This window comes from Meles meles, chromosome X (assembly GCF_922984935.1).
Source record: "Meles meles chromosome X, mMelMel3.1 paternal haplotype, whole genome shotgun sequence".
Classification (NCBI taxonomy): Eukaryota; Metazoa; Chordata; class Mammalia; order Carnivora; family Mustelidae; genus Meles; species Meles meles.
In genome coordinates, this window is record NC_060087.1 from 88,073,446 (window position 1) to 88,094,325 (window position 20,880).

A 20,880-nucleotide genomic window follows, 5' to 3' on the forward strand; every position below is an offset into this window, starting at 1 on the left:
TGGGAACAAATCATGTACTTTACAAGGAAAAATATTTTTTTAATTTTCTTTATCTGGTGCTTCAATGAGGGCAAAAAATGCATGTTATAGAGAAAATGATAGGCTACATTATGATTTATGAATTGGGGATTCCTTTGTCAAAATTGTCTAGACTGTGCTCTTTAAACTATTCTTCTCTTATTAATCTACTTTGCAAGAAGAAAATAAAATCAATATCAGCAAAAAATAATTTCTTATATATTCGATGATTAAATTTTTAATTAAAACAAAGTTTTTAGCTATAATCACAAAGATGAATAATAAAAAATGCTGTAGTATTGCCTAGAATTGTTTAAATACTATAAATAACTCCAAGAATATAAAAGGCATGTTTAGACTGTTTTCCCAGCATGTACTTTTAATAAATATATTTAAAATATTTTCTTTATTTGTCAGAGAAGGAGAGACAGAGCACAAGCAGAGGGACCCAAAGGCAGAGGGAGAAGCAGGCTCCCTGCTGAGCAAGGAGCCCCACACGGGACTCCATTCCAGGATTCTGGGATCATGAATTGACCTGAAGGCAGACGCTCAATTGACTGAGCCACCCAGACACCCTATAAATATTTTAATTAAAAAGTCTTTCTTTGATTTGCATTATTCAATTTTTCTTAGAATGACAATCATCAGAATAAATGAATTTTCCCAATGCAATCTTAATAATAGTGGATAGTCTATTATTTTCTCACCAATAAAAATTAACATTCTTTTGATTAACGTTAACTTCAAAGGAAAGTCCAAGTAATCAGTAATTAATGCTCTCAAAAAAGAAAAATATGGGGTTTTGCCTTTTCTGGACATTTTATATAAATGGAATCATATAATATATGGTCTCTTGTGTCTGAGTTTTCTCACTTTAACAAGATGTTTTCAAAGTTCATTCATGTTTCAGCATGTATCCACACTTCTTACTTTTTTAGGGTTAATAATGTTACTCCATTCTATGAATCGACACCATTTTGTTTATCCATTCATCAGTCGATAGACATCTGAGATGTTTGCATTCTTGACTATTATGAATAATGATGCAGTGAACATTGTGTATAAATTGTTGTGTGAACATAACATTTTCATTTCTCTTGAGTATATACCTAGTTCTGGAATTGCTGGCAGTTCTATGCTTAACATTTTTTTTTTCCCTTTTTATTTATTTATTTTTTTCAGCGTAACAGTATTCATTCTTTTTGCACAACACCCAGTGCTCCATGCAAAACGTGCCCTCCAAAGGCAAAACCCCATAAAGACAGAAGGCAGATTAGTGGTTGCAAAGGGCTGTGATTTTTAATGGATATAGAGTTTTTTTCTAGCTTTTAAGAATGGTTTGGAATTAGATAGTGATGATCTTACACATCTCTGAATATTCTAAACACATAAAGTGTTCATATAAATGAGTAATCTGAAAACAAAATTAAGAAACAATTCCATTCACAATAGCATCAGCAAGAATAAAATTCTTAGGAATAAATATAACAAAAGAAGTGTAAGACTTACACACTGAAAGCAGCAAAACATTTTCTGAAAGAAATTAAAGACAACCTAAATAAATGAAAAGTCTTTAAAAGGGGAAAAAAAAAAAAAAAAAAAAAAAGAAAAATAAAGGGGTTCCTGGGTGGCTCAGTCATTAAGCAGCTCCCTTCTGCTCAGGTCATGATGCCAGGGTCCTGGAATCCAGTCCCGCATTGGGCTCCTTGCTCAGCAGGAAGCCTTCTTCTCCCTCTCCCACTCCCCCTGCCTGTGTTCCCTCTCTTGCTGTGTCTCTCTAGGTCAAATAAATAAGTAAAATCTTTAAAAAAAGAAAGAAAAAGAAAGGAGAATTCTTTCCATTTGATTTCTTCCTGTTAGTTCCTAGCAAGGAGGCAGTAAAAACAAGCAGTTCTTAAAACTGATTATTTTTCTTTAGCTTTTCATTTTAATAACATCTTAATTCTTAAGTTTCCCAGAAGCTCTTGTGACTAATTTTTTTCTTATATTCAGTGATAAGATGATTGGAAGAAGAGTTGGAAATTAGTCACCTCTGAGCTTTCCTTTGGATGTTAAACAGTCTTTTTCTGTCTCCCAGTGATAACCAGGAGCCATTTATTCAGTTCCTTTTCTCTCTCATCCTCAGGTAAACCTCTGAACATCCCTTGCAAAGCATTCTTTGGATTCAGTGGAGAGTCCGGACCAATGATCTACTGGATGAAAGGGGAGAAGTTTATTGAAGAACTAGCAGGTCACATTAGAGAAGGTGAAATAAGGTATAGAACTCGAATTGGTTATTTTTCTTTGCTCTCTTTGGAGTTAAGCAACGCAACATCCTAGAAGAGCTTCTGCCTGGGATTTTTTTTTCTTTTCCCATTTTATTTATTTTTTCAGCGTAACAGTATTCATTCTTTTTGCACAACACCCAGTGCTCCATGCAAAACGTGCCCTCCCCATTACCCACCACCTGTTCCCCCAACCTCCCACCCCTGACCCTTCAAAACCCTCAGGTTGCCCCAACCTCCCACCCCTGACCCTTCAAAACCCTCAGGTTGTTTTTCAGAGTCCATAGTCTCTTATGGTTCGCCTCGCCTCCCCAATGTCCATAGCCCGCTCCCCCTCTCCCAATCCCACCTCCCCCCAGCAACTCCCAGTTTGTTTTGTGAGATTAAGAGTCATTTATGGTTTGTCTCCCTCCCAATCCCTGCCTGGGATTTTAATTGCAACTCCAAATCATCCCATTTTCTAAAAGCTGATCTGGTGGAAATAGTGAGGCTGACTTCCCTAAGAAATGCAAATGTGTAAGCTCCTTATAAGGAAGTAGTCTCAGGTTCTAAAACTATACCATGGATTGTAATGACCCCCTCAAACCTGCTTAAGCAAATTTCTTTGAGTTTCCAAAGCTTAGGCCACTGTTACTCCATCCAGCCATAGAAAATATCTGTACTTTTTAGGTGACTCCTCAGACCACTGGGCAAATGCTTATTTACTCCCTAGAACAGACAGCTTCCATATGTCATAGGTGTAAAGCAATAGTGACAGTAGTAAGCTACTACTTGCCAAAATAACTGCTGATTCTTGCTGAATAGTGTTTATTTTTCCCAGTACCCACTGCTCATCCTGAAAGTGACTTTCAAATTCGCATCACGCAACATCTTTTCACTCTCTTGTCACAGATACCGCCCTGGTACATAGACATCTCTTCTATTGGTTTTCTCATCCTACTTAATACAGTGTAATTTTATAAATAAAGAATAGGTCATTTTTCCTACCTCAGACTGTGAGTACGAAATTCCTACTATTATTTTCCTCACTCAGACTATGGGATTGCCCTTTGATTTCAGAGGTGGTGATATATAGTGTACATTTTTCATTCCAATAAGAGTTAGGACCCTTCTCCCTCCACCCCCATTAAGAATCTTGTAGTGAAATCCAATCCAATATTTCAGTGCAACCAATGCTAAAATACACTCTTTCACTTTTTTATTAAATGTATAGCAGTGCAAAAGAAACAAGTCCACTTTATATTATTTTCTGTGATTAAATATAATTTATTCTAACTACTGTGACAGTTTCTCTTTACGTGTCCACCCAGTAACTACACCTCAGAGGATCATAATTTTGAGGATCCATGAACTGTCTGAGAGCCTATGCAAAATATTGACTATATGAGCTCATTTCTAGGAAAAAAGTACATGAAAGGTACTTGAATTGTCATTTGTCATTGGGGAAATGCAAATTAAAACACTGTGATAACACTTTATACTCACTAGGCTGGTTATAATCAGAAAGATTATAACTAGTGTAGGCTTGAATGTGGAGAAATTGGAATCCTCAAACGCTGCTGGTGGGAGCGTAAAATGGTGCTGCTACTTTGGATAAGAGTCTGACAGCTCCTCAAATCATTAAATGTATAGTTATCAGCAATTCTCCTAGGCATATAACCAAGAAAAATCAAAACATACATCCACAAACTTGTACACAAGTGTTAATTGCAGCATTATTCATAATAGACAAAATGTAGAAATAACCTAAATTTCTATCAACTGATGAATGGATAAATAAAATGTGGTATATTCATACAATGAAATATTCAGCCATAAAAAAGAATGAATAAAGTACTGATATACACTACAACATGGATGAACCTTGAAAACATACTCAGTGAATGAAGCCGATAGGGGGAAAAAACCCTACATATTATATGCTTTCATTAAATGAACTATCTAGAATAGGCAGATCTATAAAGACAGAAAGTAGATTAGTGGTTGCTTAGGGCTGTACGGATGGAGGAATAGGGGTAAATACTTAAAGTTTATGGGTGATTTTTGTGGGGGTGAGGTGGAATAATATAACATAAATGCACTGTTTTTAAGTGTAAAATTTAGTGACATTTAGTTCATTCACAATGTTGTGCAAACACAACCTCTATAATTCCATAAAATTTTCATCACCCCAAAATCCTGTACCCATTAAACAGCCTGAAGCTTCATTTTGAAGTGATAAAAATGTTACAAAATTGACTGTGGCAATGGTTGCACATATCTGAGAATACACTAAAAATTGTAAAGTGAATTAGACATTTTAAGTGGATGAATTACATGGTATATAAATATATCGTAATAGGGGCGCCTGGGTGGCTCAGTGGGTTAAGCCGCTGCCTTCAGCTCAGGTCATGATCTCGGAGTCCTGGGATCGAGTCCCGCATCGGGCTCTTTGCTCAGTGGGGAGCCTGCTTCCCTCTCTCTCTCTCTGCCTGCCTATCTACTTGTGATCTCTCTCTGTCAAATAAATAAATAAAATCTTTAAAAAAAATATATCATAATAAAGCCATTCAAAAAAACTTCCAATCAATTGCCTGGCTCACAACAGATGTTCAGAAAAATAATCAATATACTATTTATAAATAATTCTTGGCTCTTAATTCCCATTTAAAGTTTTTTTTTAATTTTTAAATTTTTTTATTATGTTACATTAGTGACCATAGGGTACCTCATTAGTTTTTGATGAAGTCACATTTAAAGTTTAAGTTTCCTAATTACTAACAGTTTATTAGCAAATTTCAAGTTTTAAGATTTATGAAATTAATGCAACTGAGCTTCTTTTAAATTATTTTAGAAGATACATGTTTAGGATTATTCTCAATGTATTTTCTTATAAAAGACTTTAAGGATTACTTTTCATTTTTTCGAAAAAAGAAACTGATCCCCAAAGGACAAGTGGTAGGTACACAGCAAAATTTCCACTACCAAAAAGCTCAGAACCATGTTTAATGATAAAGGGTAGTAGTCATATGAACCTAAGATGATTATCTCTCTTGTGTATGCCTGGACTATTCTAAATAAACAGATTTAATGGGGGTATAATTGACATACAGTAAACAGCACAGAATTTAAAGCATACAATCTGTAAGGGTTGATATGTGTATACACTTATGAAACTATCACTATAATCAAAATAATGAACATAGAAGTTGCCCACAAGTTTCTCTTTTGTAATCCCTCCCTCCTGCCCTACTTCCACAACACTGATCTGTCACTATAAATCTGTTTGCATTTCCTAGAATTGTATATAAATATAATAATGCAGCATGTGCTTTTTTTAGTCTGGATTATTTCAGTTAACACAATTATTTTGAGATTCATCCAACTTGTTAAATGTATCAATAGCTCATTCCTTTTATTGCTGAGTCATATTCCATTATATGGATATAAATAGTCTGGTCACTTGTTGAAGGCTATTTGGGTTGTTTGCAGTTTAGGCGCTATTCCAGATAAAGCTGCTATGAACATTCAATTATGCATCTTTGCATGCCCATATATTTCCCTCTTGAGTAAATACCAAGACATTGAGTGACTGAATTATAGTAAGTGTAGATTTAACATTATTAGTTCATTGTTTAGCTCTTTTTAAAAAAAATATTTTTTAGAATAACTTTAAATTTACAGAAAAATTGTGAAGATAAGGTCTTGGTTTGCTTGAGCTGTTATAACAAAAATTCTACAGACTAGGTGGCTTAAACAACAAATATTTATTTCTTATGGTCCTGGAGACTGGAAATTCCAAGACCAAGGCGCCAGCAGATTTAGTGCTTGATGCGGGCCTACTTCCTCATTCATAGATGGTCATCTTCTTGCTATACCTTCACATGTCCTCACATGATGGAAAAGGTGAGAAAGCTCTCCAGACTGTCTTTTGTAAGGGTGCTAATCCCACTCATTAGGGCTCCTCTCTCATGAACTAATCACCTCCCCAAAAACCCCACCTTTCAATACCATAACACTAAAAGTTAAAATTTCAATATATGAATGTTTGTTTTGGGAGGAGCTACAAATATTGAGTCCACAGCGGATAGTATAGATAGTTCCTACATACCCCATACTTAGTTTTCCCTGTTATTTTTTTTCAGTTTTCCCAGATTCATTGTTTATGCACCACACTCAGTGTTCCATGCAATAAGTGCCCTCATTCATACCCACCATCAGGCTCACCTATCCCCCAAGCCCCTCCCCTCTAAAACCCCCAGTTTGTTTCTCAGAGTCCACAGTCTCTCATAGTTGTTCTCCCCCCTCTGATTTCCCCCTATTCACTTTTCCTTTCCTTCTTCTAATGTCCTCCGTGTTATTCCTTATGCTCCATAAACCATATGATAATTGACTTTCTCTGCTTGACTTATTTCACTCTTATTAATACCTTACATTACTATGGTACATTTATTACAATTAGTGAAACAAAATTGATATGTTATCATTAACTGAAGTCCATATTTTATTCAAATTTCATTAGCTTTTTCCTACTGTTTTTTTTCCCCTCTAGGATTAACGTTTTAAGAATCTGCCAAACTATATTCCAAAGTGGTTATACCATTTTATATTTTTATAAAATATACCATTTTATAAAACTGACTGCTACAGCCAGTCTCTAGCAGCAAATGGTTAGAATGGCGAGAGATAAACCATACATATGTGAAACTGTTCAGTAGTCTAAGCTACTTTATTAGGTGCAAATGAACTAACATTTAGTACCATAGAAAGTCAACATTTCAGGACTTGCAAAATGTCATTGTTGATTTGATTTTGTTACATCCTCTTTCTCCACTCTCCCCAACCCTCCCCACAGAAAAAAGATACATACCTATATTTGCAGTGGAGGAAAGTAACATGGAACTTGTTTAGAAAATTTTATAAAAACCCTCTAGTTAACTAGAGATATCCTCAGAGAAGTGTAAACAAAGAGGCAGGGATTCCTAGCCAAGATAAACACATAGTCAGCCATTTTGTAATATTAATTATATGATCTTGATCTATTTGAGAGCTTGTGTGGGTGCAGGAATTCCTTCAGGATATAGCCATTTATGCTAATATAGGAGTTACTTACTAGTTTCTGTCTTCTAGTCTTCAAAGCCAATGTCTTCAAAAGAAAGTATATAGGATTTTTACACAGCATGGTAGATTGGAACAAATCTGGAAGTTTCATTTTAAAAAATGCTAATCATATCACTAGTTCAACCAAGAGAAGATCTGCATTCTTTCATAACCCACACATTTTCCCCAAAGAGAATAGTTCTTATGGTAGAATGCTGAAGATGTTAAGCTAAGGATTCCTCTGGAAAGCATTTCTGGAAAGAAAATTTCCTTCTGGATGCATGGCTCTCCCTCAGGGTATTGCATTTGCTTCAAATTTTAATTGAATAGTAGATCTTATGTTGTGCATGCATGTCAGGAAGTGCACCGCCCCATAGATCTAAGAAGTGGAGATGTAAATAAATTGCTCCCAAGCAGGTGACTTGTGGAGAACCTGCCACAGAGGCAACTGTATCTGGCAGGAGGATGGGTCACACTGCTTATGTTCTCAATTTCCTGGACAGTGGCTTGATCTTAGAAATACATGTTGCAACTTTTTTTTCCCTCTTACTATTGCCCCTGAAGAATAGAGAACTTTGGTCGAGGGGAGAACCTACCCAGGGGAAAAGCTTGGAGATTTACCAAGGGCTTGATGAAATTATGTCATTCAGACTACAGTAAATGCAATTTCTGTACAAAGCAGTCCTCCTGCAGCTTGCTTGAGTAGTATATTTGTTCAAATCCTGAGGAGGGTTTTGGAGTTATCATTTGTTTGCACTCTGGGTTACTTTGTTTTTCCTCTCTCTCTCTGGAGTACTTTGACCACAGTGGCTTCTTGCATCTCCTGACTTGCACCCTATTGCCAAAGCACTCAGACTCCACTCTGGGCATACAGATTCTCCTTTATCACCTTTAGCAGAAATCAGCATAGCCCCCCTCCCACAGTTCTCTGATGTTGCCAAGAGACTGAACCTGAAGGAAATCTGAATCCAAATGTAGTATTCATTCACAACTGCCACCCTATCCCATAAAACTGCATCCCAGATTTTCCAATGACCCCAGAAGATGTCATGTGTAGTGATATTAAAGGAAATTGGTATGTGTAGTTGCATAAGCTGCAATTGTGCAAGTTTAGGTTTTTTTTTTTCCTACCAGTTTAAAGTCATTACAACAAGCCGCTCTCTATACGCTCTACCATGTCTATTCAGAGAAGTCAAATAATCATTGGGAAGAGACACACTGGAAATCATCATTCGGAAAGGACATCCTAATTTCTATCCCTCTGTTAAAGGTTAATGGGAAAAGTTTGCAAAGTGGCATAAGAGAGCTCATGAATCGCCTCCCCTTCCAAATTTTTTTTTTTAATAAATATATAATGTATTTTTATCCCCAGGGGTACAGGTCTGTGAATCGCCAGGTTTACACACTTCACAGGGGAGGCGAACCATAAGAGACTATGGACTCTGAAAAACAACCTGAGGGTTTTGAAGGGTCAGGGGTGGGAGGTTGGGGGAACAGGTTGTGGGTAATGGGGAGGGCACGTTTTGCATGGAGCACTGGGTGTTGTGCAAAAACAATGAATACTGTTACGCTGAAAAAATAAATAAAATGGGAAAAAAAATAAAAATTAAAAAAAAAAGAGAGCTCATGAAAAGTAGTAGTAGTCATTGGGTGTGAGGATTCTCAAAAGGGCAATCCAGTTCCATGTCTTTACAAAACTTCATTTTAATTAATATTACCAGAGTCTTGAGAATTAAAAAAATAATAATTTGCTAGTAAAGTATGTATTCCACATTGCTAATAAAAAATGTCAGAGAAATTGAACTCATCCCATTAAACAGCAACAATAAAAATAGTTTCTAAGCTTGCCTGAAGGATTATAAATTGCATCTGATTGTAAAAGGAGACTGTATGAATTTCAACTCAATTGCTTTGCCTGACTGGAGAGTAATTTTTTATTATAGATTTCGCTTTAAAATCTTTCTATTAATATATGATATTTCCCCCCTTAGGCAATACCACAAAATGTTTACCAAATGTTGATAATTCTTGAGCTGAAAAACATATTCAATTTGTCTTAAGGTTTTTCAAACAAGCTTCATAAAATGCAAATCATTTTATTTACTTTCAATTCCTGAAGGGCTACAAGTTGTGTAGACTTTGTTTGGTTTCAGTCTTACTTCCACCACTTTCTAGCCTTCTGTTTCCATCTCTTTACCTTAACATGCTTTCCTTGAATAAGTAAAATGCTCTTAACAAAGAAGGGAATGTGGTACAGGTATGAAAAGATTTTATTCTTGAAATAAAGTGAACCTATATTAAAGACTCCAAGTAACCTTTCAATAACTAATCAATTAAAAAATACAGAGCTGTGAGTATGTAGTTTGTCCCCCAAGTATAAACTAATGAAGTCCTAGGCAGCCCAAGGCAAATGATATGCTCTGTTTTGGCAACTTTCCACCATAATTTTTCAGTGCCTTGAAACACCCCATCTACTCTGACCTTCCTCAGATTGAGCTAACACACACACACACACACACACACACACACACACACACCCCATCTCTTCTTTTCCTCAATTCTCAGCTCATCTCATTGGAAGAAGGAACACCGATCAATCAATTTGCCTTTGATTTAAATAAGTGTCAAATCTTATGACCTATATGTGAATGTAGATTTTGTAAGTCATGAGTGGGCTTCAGTGGAAAAGTAAGCTTTATAAGCAGCACAGTTTTACCTAAGAGAAGTCTTAATTGCCAGTTATCTGAAGGATGAATTTTGGAGGAGTGATGACTCTACTCTTCACATTCTAGTTCCATAGTGAATCTTAGCCTTGACCTATGCATAAAATATTTAAAGCCTACCTAACACATACTTGTTGTATCTCTTTTTTTACTCAGCAGACTCCAGACACCCAGTATCAAATATAATATAAGCTACTTTAGACAAGAATCTATAATTAGCAAATAATAATAATAATAATAAAAAATCCTCTTCATGATTTTTAACTCCACCGTAAAGTGCAAAAGCATTTTGGCATCCTTAATTACTTGGGATTTTCATGATAGCCATATGAGATAAATAGCATCAGTTTATTTTACAGAATTAAAAAATGGGTTTAGAGACTGAGGAAGAGCTGTCCTGGGCAGTTTGCTCACAGTTCCAGTGAAGCTAGACTAAATTCATCAAGACACAACTATTAGTAATCCTCAGTTGCCCAGAATGGTTTGTTGTATACCATATTTAGGATGTAGAGTCAAAACTTGCCCGGGACTGAAAGAGTGAAAATCAGTCTGGACTGAGAATAAGCCGTCCTGCTATTAATCAACTTGGGAGAGCAGACACATAAAGCCAGCTGCAAAGTTAACAGAAACACTGTTTCTCCCAAGGTCATGCAGCAACTGTAAATGCCATAACGACTCCCACCTTCTTTGAGTGACTACTGTTTTCTTACCGGTGATGTCTCAGACCTACTTTGCTATTTTCATATATTACTGGGAATACACTATTGCTAAGCCATCCTAGCCTCATGAAAATTTTCAGCACCTAGTCAATCCTGTCTTCTCTCAATCCAGCCTTAAAGATCCCAACCCATCCAGAATTTATCAGGGCTTCTTCCCTAGACTCTACTCAGAATCTTTCAGTGGAAATCCAAACATTACAAAAGATGCTTTCTTCCTACCTTCATTTGAGGAATGACCCACAGTTACTCTGAAGTGTCCCACCCTCAATGCATTCATTCAATATATCTGATTTTGTCAGACTATCGGTTTGATCCTGGTCACCAATAAGGCTTTAACAGGCACTTTAAAAATGACATTAAAAGAAAGAATTTGTTTTAAAAACATACTCCTATTCTTGATATTCTCAATCATCATTCCTTGTCAATGATTACTCATACTCCTAATAATAACCCAGAGACTGTGCAAGATACCCAGACCTCACAAGAGGGCTCATTTTGGTTTAAGGGAACATTTAGGATAAAAAGTAATTGGGATTAGATACTTTATTTTATTTATTTAATTTATTTATTTTATGTATTTTATTTTATTTTATTTTATTTTGGGGGAATCAAATCTCTTCACTTTATTTCATGCAAGATTTTTTAAAAATTTCTAGCTTTGTTGAGGTATAAATATAAAAATTGTGTGTATTGCTATCGTGAGTGCTGTGAAGTGTGTAAACCTGGCGATTCACAGACCTGTACCCCTGGGGATAAATATACATTATATGTTTATTAAAAAAAAATTTGGAAGGGGAGGCGAACCATAAGAGACTATGGACTCTGAAAAACAACCTGAGGGTTTTGAAGGGTCAGGGGTGGGAGGTTGGGGGAACAGGTGGTGGGTAATAGGGAGGGCACGTTTTGCATGGAGCACTGGGTGTTGTGCAAAAACAATGAATACTGTTATGCTGAAAAAAATAAATAAAATGGGAAAATAAATAAATAAATAAATAAAATGGAAAAAAAATTGTGTGTATTTAACTTATACAACATAATGTTTTGGTATATGTATACATTGTGAATCAAGCCAAACCATAATCAAGCTGATTAACTTATCTACCACCATACATAGTTACAATTTTTTGTGTGTGTATGGTGAAAACACTTGAGATTTACTCTCCCAGCACATCTCAAGTATACAGGACATTTATTACTAACTATAGTCATCATGCTATACATTAGGTCTCTAGAATTTATTCCTTATATAACTGAATGACCAGCATTTACCTATTTCTTCCTCCAGCTCCTGGAAACTATCATTCTATTCTGTTGCTATGAGTTTGGCATTTTTAGATTCCACATATAAGTGATATCATATCATATAGTATATTTCTTTTTCTGACTTATTTCACTTTGCATAATATTCTTCAGGTTCCCTTATGTTGTTGCAAATGGCAAGGTTTCCTTATTTTTAAAGACAGAATAATATTTTATTTTATATGTAAACAACATTTTTTAAACCATTATTCCATTGATGGACACAGGTTGTTTCCGTATCTTGGCTATTACATAATGCCTCAATGAACATGAGAGTGAAAATATCTGAGATTTTCCTTTGCATATATACCCAGAAGTGGAATTGCTGGGTCATATGGTAATTCTATTTTTATTTTTTGAGGAATATCTGGATTGTTATCCACAGCAACAGACAGTATACAGGTTTCCCTTTTATCCATATCCTGGTTAACAATTTTTACCTTTTGTCTTTCTGATAATAGCCTTTCTAATAGGTGGAAGATGATATCTCAGTGATTTTGATTTGCATTTCCCTGATGATAGTGAAGTTGAGCAACTTTCTATATATCCATTAGCCATTTATAGGTCTTCTTTGGAGAAATATTTATTCAGGTCCTTTGCTCACTTTTAATAAGGTTATTTGTTTTGTTTTGATATTGAGTTTTAAGAGTTCCTTATATGTTTTGGATTTTAACCCCTTATCAGATACATAGTTTGCAAATATTTTCTCCTATTCCTTAAGTTACTTTTCCTCTCTTTTTTTTTTTTTCTTTATTTGTTTTTTTCTTCCAGAGAAAGAATGGCAGATGGGGGGAAGCCAGGAGGGGAAAGAAAGGAGGGATAGAGAGAATCTTAAGCAGGCTCCACGCACAGTGCATAGCCCAACATGGGGCTCGATCTCACAACTGTGAGATCATGACCTGAGCTGAAATCAAGAGTTAGATGCTTAACGAACTGAGCCACCCAGGCGCCCCTTCCACTCTTTTTTTTTTTTAGATTTTATTTATTTATTTGACGGAGAGAGATCACAAGTAGGCAGAGAGGCAGGCAGAGAGAGAGGGAAGCAGGCTCGCTGCTGAGCGGAGAGCCTGATGCGGGACTCGATCCCAGGACCCTGAGATCATGACCTGAGCCGAAGGCAGTGGCCTAACCCACTGAGCCACCCAGGCGCCCTCCACTCTATTTTTGATAGAAATGTGATTGACATACATTAAATTTGTTTCAGATGTACAACATAATGATTTTGTATTTGTATATATTGCAAAATGATCACCACAATAAGTCTAGATACATTTGTCACCACACATAGTTAAAGATTTTTTCTTATAATGAGCAATTTTAAGATTTACACTATTAACAACTTTCAAATATATAATGCAGTATTACTAACCATGGTTGTCATGCTGTACAATTCATCCCCATCACTTATGTATTTTGTAATTGGAAATTTGTATCTTTTCATTCCCTTCACCCATTTTGCCCACACTTCAATCAATCCCCTGCCTCTCCACCAATTTGGTGTTTGTATCTTTGAGCTTGTGGGTTTTTCTTCTTTTTTTAGATTACACATGTAAGTGAGACCGTATGGTATTTTAGCTTTTTAGTTTGGTGCATTTATCATTCTTTTTTGTTTCTTTTGCTTTTCTTGCCTGTGCTTTTGGTATCATATATTAAAAAAATCATTGCCTAGACCAATATCAGAAAATTTTCCCTACATTTTCTTCTAGTAGTTTTATGGTTTCAGATTTTATGTTTGTATTTAATCCTTTTTGGATTGATTTTTGTATATAATATGACATAAGGGTCCAGTTTTATTCTTCTATATGTAGATATAAAGTTTTTCCAATACTACTTACTGAAGAGACCATCCTTTCCCCACTGTGTATCTTTGACATGCTTTCTGAAGATCTGTTGACTATAGGTTGTGGATTTATTTCTCGGTGCTCTATACTGTTTTGTCTGTATATCTATTTTTATTCTAAATCATACTGTTTTGGTAACTGTAGCTTTGTGATATAATTTGAAATAAGGAAATATGGTCCCTCCACCTTTGTTCCTACTGTTCAAGATTGTTTTAGCTATTTGGGGTCTTTCGTGGTTCTGTATATCTTAAGATACTTTTACTATTTCTATAAAAAATGCCATTAGGTAAGGCATCTATAGATTTATAGATCACTGAATCTATAGATCACTCTGGATGGTTTATACATTTTAACAATATATGTATATTGAATACAGTATATGAATACAGGATGTCTTTCCATTTATCTGTGTTTTCTTTAATTTCTTTCATCAAAATTTTATAATTTTCATTATACACATCATTCACTTCTTGGTTAAGTTTATTCCTAAGCACTTTATTATTTTTGTTGCCAACGGATGGCATTATTTTCTTAATTTCCTTTTTGTGGCTGCTCTGGTTTTAATTGAGCATTTTATAGGCTTTTATTTTCTCTTCTCTCTTAGCATGTCAGTCGTAATCTTAAAAAATTGTAGTGGTAGGCCTACAGTTTGCAATACACATTTATAACTAATCTAAATCCACTTATAAATAATACTATACTTATTCACATGTAGTGCAAGTACCTTGTAGCTGTCATTAATTTCACTTATCCATAAACTGTAATCACCAAATACATCAGTGGTATTGTTTTTCACATTTTTAACTTTGCTTTAACTTTGTTAAAAATGATTCACAAATATAATTGTATTATTTAAAGTGTATAAGTGATGATTTGTTTTACATATACCTTGTAGAATGGCATTAACACATCCATCAGCTCACACAGTTAACATAATTAACTCTTTTTTTAAATGTGGTAAGAAAGTCTAAGATCTACTCTCAGCTACTTTCACATATGCAGTACCATATTATTAACTATAGTCCCCACCATGCTATATAATAGATCCTTAGAACTTGTTTTTCCTATAACAGTTATTATTGTTCTAAGCAAACTGTGAGATGTTAGATAAATCATGAATAGAAGAAATAAAATACTTTATCTTCATTTATTTCTTCTTTAACACTCCTTCTTTCTTTATATAGTTCCAAATTTCTGACCTATATCATTTTCAGTTTTTCTGAAGAACTTTTAACACTGCTTGCAAGACAGGTTTACTGGCTAAAGTTCCCTCAGTTTTTATTTGTCTGAGAACTCTATTTCTCCTTCACATTTGATGAATAATTTAGATAGATACAGAATTTTAGGTCAGTGTTTGTTTTTTTTTTTCAACACTTTTAATATTTCACTCTACTTCTTGCTTGCATGGTTTCTAAAGATAAATCTGATGTTTTTCTTATTCTTGTTCTTGTATAGGTACTTTTATTTCCTCTGTATCATTTCAAAATTTTCTCTTTGTTTTGATTCCCTGCAGTTAGAATATGATATATCAAGGTGTCCATTTTTAGTATTAATTCTTGGTACTCTCTGAGCTTCCTATAATCTGTGGTTTGGAGTCTTTCATTAACTTTGGAAAATTCTCAACTCTAATACTTTATATATTTCTAATTATTCCTTTCTTCTCATTTTGGTATTTCCATTACATGTATCTTGCTCTTTTTGTAATTATCCTTTGGGAATTTCATATTTTATTCCATTTTTTCAGACCTTTCCCTCTTTTTTTTTATTTTTATTTATTTTTTTTATTTTTTTTCATTTTATTTATTTTTTCAGTGTAACATTATTCATTCTTTTTGCACAACACCCCGTGCTCCATGCAAAACGTGCCCTCCCCATTACCCACCACCTGTTCCCCCAACCTCCCACCCCTGACCCTTCAAAACCCTCAGGTTGCCCCAACCTCCCACCCCTGACCCTTCAAAACCCTCAGGTTGTTTTTCAGAGTCCATAGTCTCTTATGGTTCGCCTCCCCTCCCCAATGTCCATAGCCCGCTCCCCCTCTCCCAATCCCACCTCCCCCCAGCAACCCCCAGTTTATTTGTGAGATTAAGAGCCATTTATGGTTTGTCTCCTTCCCAATCCCATCTTGTTTCATTTATTCTTCTCCTATCCCCCTAACCCCCCATGTTGCTTCTCCATGTCCTCATATCAGGGAGATCATATGATAGTTGTCTTTCCCTCTTTACATTTTAGTTTAAGAGATTTCTATCAATGTATCTTCAAGATCACCAACTATTTACACCTCTGTCCAGTCTACTGATGAGCCCATGAAAAGCACTATTTCTATTACTGTTGCTGTCTTTATTTCTAGCATTTTCTTTTGATTCTTTCTTAGAGTTTCCATCTCTCTGTTTACATTACCCATCTGCTGATATATATTGTTCATTTTTCCCATTGGATTCCTTAACTTATTAAACATAGTTATTTTGCATTCCCAGTTTGATCATTCCAAAATATCTGCCATATCTGAATATGGTTCTGATGTATGCTCTGTCCCTTCAGACTGTGTTCTTTGGGTTTTTGTTTCTTTGGGTTTTTTTGGTGGGGGGAAGTGTTAGGCTTTTTTCTTTTTTTCACTTTTCAACTTTTTTTTGGTAACTTTTTGTTGTTTTTGAAAACCACGTATTATGTATCAGGTAAGAGGAACTGAGGTAAATGCATTTAGTGTGAGATTTTATGTTTATGTTGTTAGGCTGGGTTTAGTGTTTGGTATAGTTGTAGGTGTAAGAGGCTAAAATTTCCTATAATGTACTCTTTTATGTCTCCACTGTTTTGTGTTTTCCTAGAGACTGCTTCTTAAATAGGGTCTGAGCTTTGCAGTTCTTTCAGATGAAAACCCTTGTTATCATACAGGAGCTGGTGGTAAGCATACCACATACAGATGTGGTGGTAAGCATTCTATAATCCTATGATAAAGTCTCGGTCTTTTAGTGTTCCTGTGCCTCTGAACTATGACCTTCACAACTGCTTCTCAGCTTTCCTCCTCTTTTTAAGTGATACAGGAAAGTTTGAGGGGGCTGGAGTTGGGTATTGTATTTCCTTTCCCTCAGGAAGGTTGGATTTGATAAAATCCAAGTAGTTTAGGCTCTGATAAAAGAGTTTCCTTTCAGTGCAGGTCTTTACTAAAGAAGAAGGGTGTGCTTTGGAATCATTTCAAGATAGTTGCTTTTTAAAATTCTCCTGACAGAGCATAGGGAAACTTTTCTGTGATCTTCACCCTAAGACCCTGGTAGGGCTTCTAGAATCAAACTTCCTGAAAATGTGGAGTACCCCCAAAGATTATATCTAATGGAGTTTTTAAACTCTCAGGTTAGTGTGTAGTGGCCTTACAGTGACTTATTAGTTATAGTTTGTTTCTATCTGTACTGGCTCCTGCTCCTTGGTTTCTGCTCCCAATATAATGTGATTCTCAGTATTGGCCTGTCTCAAACTTTGGGGGCAGGAGTTTGCCCTGTGATGTCCACTCTCTGATGGATTTAAGAATTATTATTTTTAATTTTCTTCAACTGTTTTTCTTATTGTAAGGATGAGAGTGACAACTTGCAAGCTTTTTATAGTATTAGTTTTTAAGAATAGGTCTTGACTAAATAAAACATTTGAAGATGGTAATTTCTGTCACCTGAATTTGTTATTTTCTATTTTTTTTCTGGTGTTTGCTATTGCATATAATTTGCCTTCAATGCTAATCCTTGGAATAAAATGCTTCTGAAGTTACTTCAAGTAGTATATCCCAAGATATACTTCACATAGTATATCCCAAGATCCCCTCATTTGTATCCTCTATTTCAAAACCAGCCTCTGTAATGTCTTTCTTTCACATATTCTGCAAAAACCTGTTCCTATATTCCATCCTAGAAAACATTTCTTTATTCTTTTTGTCTAGGCAGACTCTTCTCAAGTATTTTCCAGATAATTTAGTCAAAATAGTTTCTCCTATCTTTGAAAGCTGTTGTAAGCATGACTGTACCACTTTTTACATCATTATGTCTATATTTTTTCAACTTTGTAGATCTTGTCTCTTGTTTAAATTTTAATGCTTACTGGGAAGAGGGACCTGTTTTTTTTGTTTTTGTTTTTGTTTTTGTTTTTAAGGAAGTGAGAGCACACACAAGTGAGAGCTGAGGAGGAAAGTCAGAGGGAGAGAGAGAGAGAGAATCTTAAGCAACTCCGCACCCATCATGGAGCCCAATGCAGGGCTCAATCTTATGACCCTGAGATCATGACCTGAGCCTAAATAAAAAAACAGACACTTAACTGACTGAGCCACCCAGGTACCCCAGGGACCTGGTCTTTTAATGTTTATATTTATCTTACACCAAATGTCTAGGCCAGAGCAAAGCACTTCATCAGGAACTGACAAAGAATCATTTGCAGATTGTTATATATCAATATTTGCTAGGAAATTATTATTGCGCTACTGAGTGATGTGTAGATATAAACATCAGATAACTCTAACTCCCAAAAAACAAGTCACTTCTAGATACTCAAGAGCTGATAATTAAGACACCTCGTATATATTAATAGATGGATGACGGATCATTTTTCAGAATCCCTCCAGATTCTTTCTACAGCCTGTGAAGAGCTGTTTTTGGAAACTGCATTAGCAATGAAAAGGGAAAGTCTTGGTCTGGAAGGACAGGATCAACTTTCGACCTCATGCCTGGCAGAGGCTGTGACTGCCCTACACATGAAGCTTTAAATCAAACTTAATTTGTGATGCTTAAGCAGCTTCTGGCACTAAAAGGGGTTCTTCCATAGCAGGTTCCATGAAACTAAAAGAATTAAGTGTAATGGGATTTACCCAAAGTAGGGAAAAAAATGGGGAAAGTAAAATTTAATATAAACCATAAAGATGGCAAATTCCCATTTTTCCCTTGGTTAGATATATGTTGAGAGAAGAAAACTACAATTTTGTCAAGGAAGAAAATAGTTAGAAAGACTACCAACAAAATGGGTTAAGAAAATTCTTACATTTGTCTAAGTCAGTGATGGCACATAAGTGTAAAGGGCAGGGGACTTACTCAAGTTGCAAATCCCAGTATTATCTACTCTCAGATATGTGTATCATTGGGAAGGTACAGAAACAGGGTTAATTTTAAAAGTATGTCTATTTGGAATATAACCTGGGCTTCAGATTTCAGTGTGGGAGACTTAGATTCCTCCACCAACCCAACTTTAAGTCTTCTTTTTCTCAAAGGGGAACCAGAAGAGATTAAGCCAACCAAATTTTAAATATCAATAAATATCAATATAAATATTTTTGTAGGAGCCAAAATATAAACAGTTTTTTTGATAATGAAATGCTAATGTCTAATAACATTCCTTTGTATGTGTACAATGCTATTTACTTTTTAAATTGCTTTACCCCATTTTACCCTCCCAACAAAGTTGGGTAGGGTATTTTTGCCAACTTAAAGGTGAGTTAAATTAAGGCACCATTGACTTAATTACTTTGTAAGGATCCAGCTTAAACTTGTAAATTGGAGGCCTGTATTTAGAACCCAGTTTTCTCTAAGCATAGTTGTCTTCTCCAAATTTCTGCTAAATGCCCTTAAATCAGAGGGTTCTTTCCTGCATTCATAACCAGGTGTCAAAAAGGATATGAGAATTAACTTCCCCAGTGCTCCAGTTTTCCATCTTGCTAATACATGTATTAAGAACCTCACTCCAGGGGCACCTGGGTGGCTCAGTTGTTAAGCGTTTGCCTTCAGCTCAGGTCATGATCCCAGAGTGCTGGGATCGAGCCCCATATCTGGCTCCCTGCTCAGTGGGAAGCCTGCTTCTCCCTTTCTCTCTGCAGCTCCCCCTGCTTGTGTTCCCTCTCTTGCTTTGTCTCTCTCTGTCAAATAAATAAAAATCTTTTAAAAAAAAAAGAACCTGGGGCGCCCGGGTGGCTCAGTGGGTTGAGCCGCTGCCTTCGGCTCGGGTCATGATCTCGGGGGCCTGGGATCGAGTCCCGCATCGGGCTCTCTGCTCAGCGGAGGGCCTGCTTCCCTTCCTCTCTCTCTGCCTGCCTCTCTTGTGATTTCTCTCTGTCAAATAAATAAATCTTTAAAAAAAAAAAAAAAAGAACCTCACTCCAGAGGCCCCTGGGTAGCTCAATCATTTATGCATCCAACTGGATTATGGGCCCTGGAGTGGAGCCCTGATTCAGGCTCCACGCTCAGTGGGGAGCTGCTTGGAGATCCTCTCCCTCTCACCTTTTGCCCCTCCTCCTGCTCTCTCTCTCAAATAAAAGAAATCTTAAAAAAAAAAAAAAGAAACTCAGCCCAGAACTTAATGGCATGATTGCCAGCACGTAGACTGGCAAGGGGGTGCCTGGGTGACTCATTCAGTTAAGAATCGGCCTTAGGCCCAGTATATGATCTCAGGGTCCTGGGAACCAGCCCTGAATTGGGTTCCCTGCTCAGAGGGTAGTCTGCTCCTCCCCCTCTTTCTGACCCTCCCCCAACCCCCCCCCCCTTCGTGCTCTCTCTTGCTCTCTTTTTTTCTCAAATAAATAAATAAAATCTTTTTTTTTTTTTTAAGAAGGAAACAGTCAGCAGGGTACCCATTTTCACCTTATTCAAGAGACAGCTGGCCATTGGTGACACTATCTCTCTGAAGAAATGGGAAGCACACTTAGGAAAGGTTCCTGGCAACTCAGTTCCTCTATAAAGAACACCTATTCCTGGCCATTAAGGCCCTTTGTAACTTCACTTGAGAAAACAAAAAGCAGGACTATGATAAAATGTCACATAGGGCAGGGTTTTCCGTATGAGGAGAGAAAGGAGAAAGAAAAACAGGGAGCAGTGTCTGGAAAAGGCAGGGCCATGGCAGGGCACTAGCATCCTTGGTAGGTTAGGGCACAGAGCACATACCTGCATTGGACAAATGCAAGAGGAAAGTGACCAGACTT

The 20,880-nt window shown here is 36.2% G+C and overlaps 1 protein-coding gene across 1 annotated transcript in view; it reads left to right on the forward strand.

The window, feature by feature from the left end:
- Positions 1 to 20,880, forward strand: part of IL1RAPL2 (interleukin 1 receptor accessory protein like 2) — a 706,648-nt gene that overhangs the window by 654,851 nt on the left and 30,917 nt on the right. Inside the window, exon 10 of the mRNA XM_045994802.1 lies at positions 2,144 to 2,273. Within this exon, the coding sequence (XP_045850758.1) occupies positions 2,144 to 2,273 (130 nt within the window). The remainder of the gene's footprint in view (positions 1 to 2,143; positions 2,274 to 20,880) is intronic.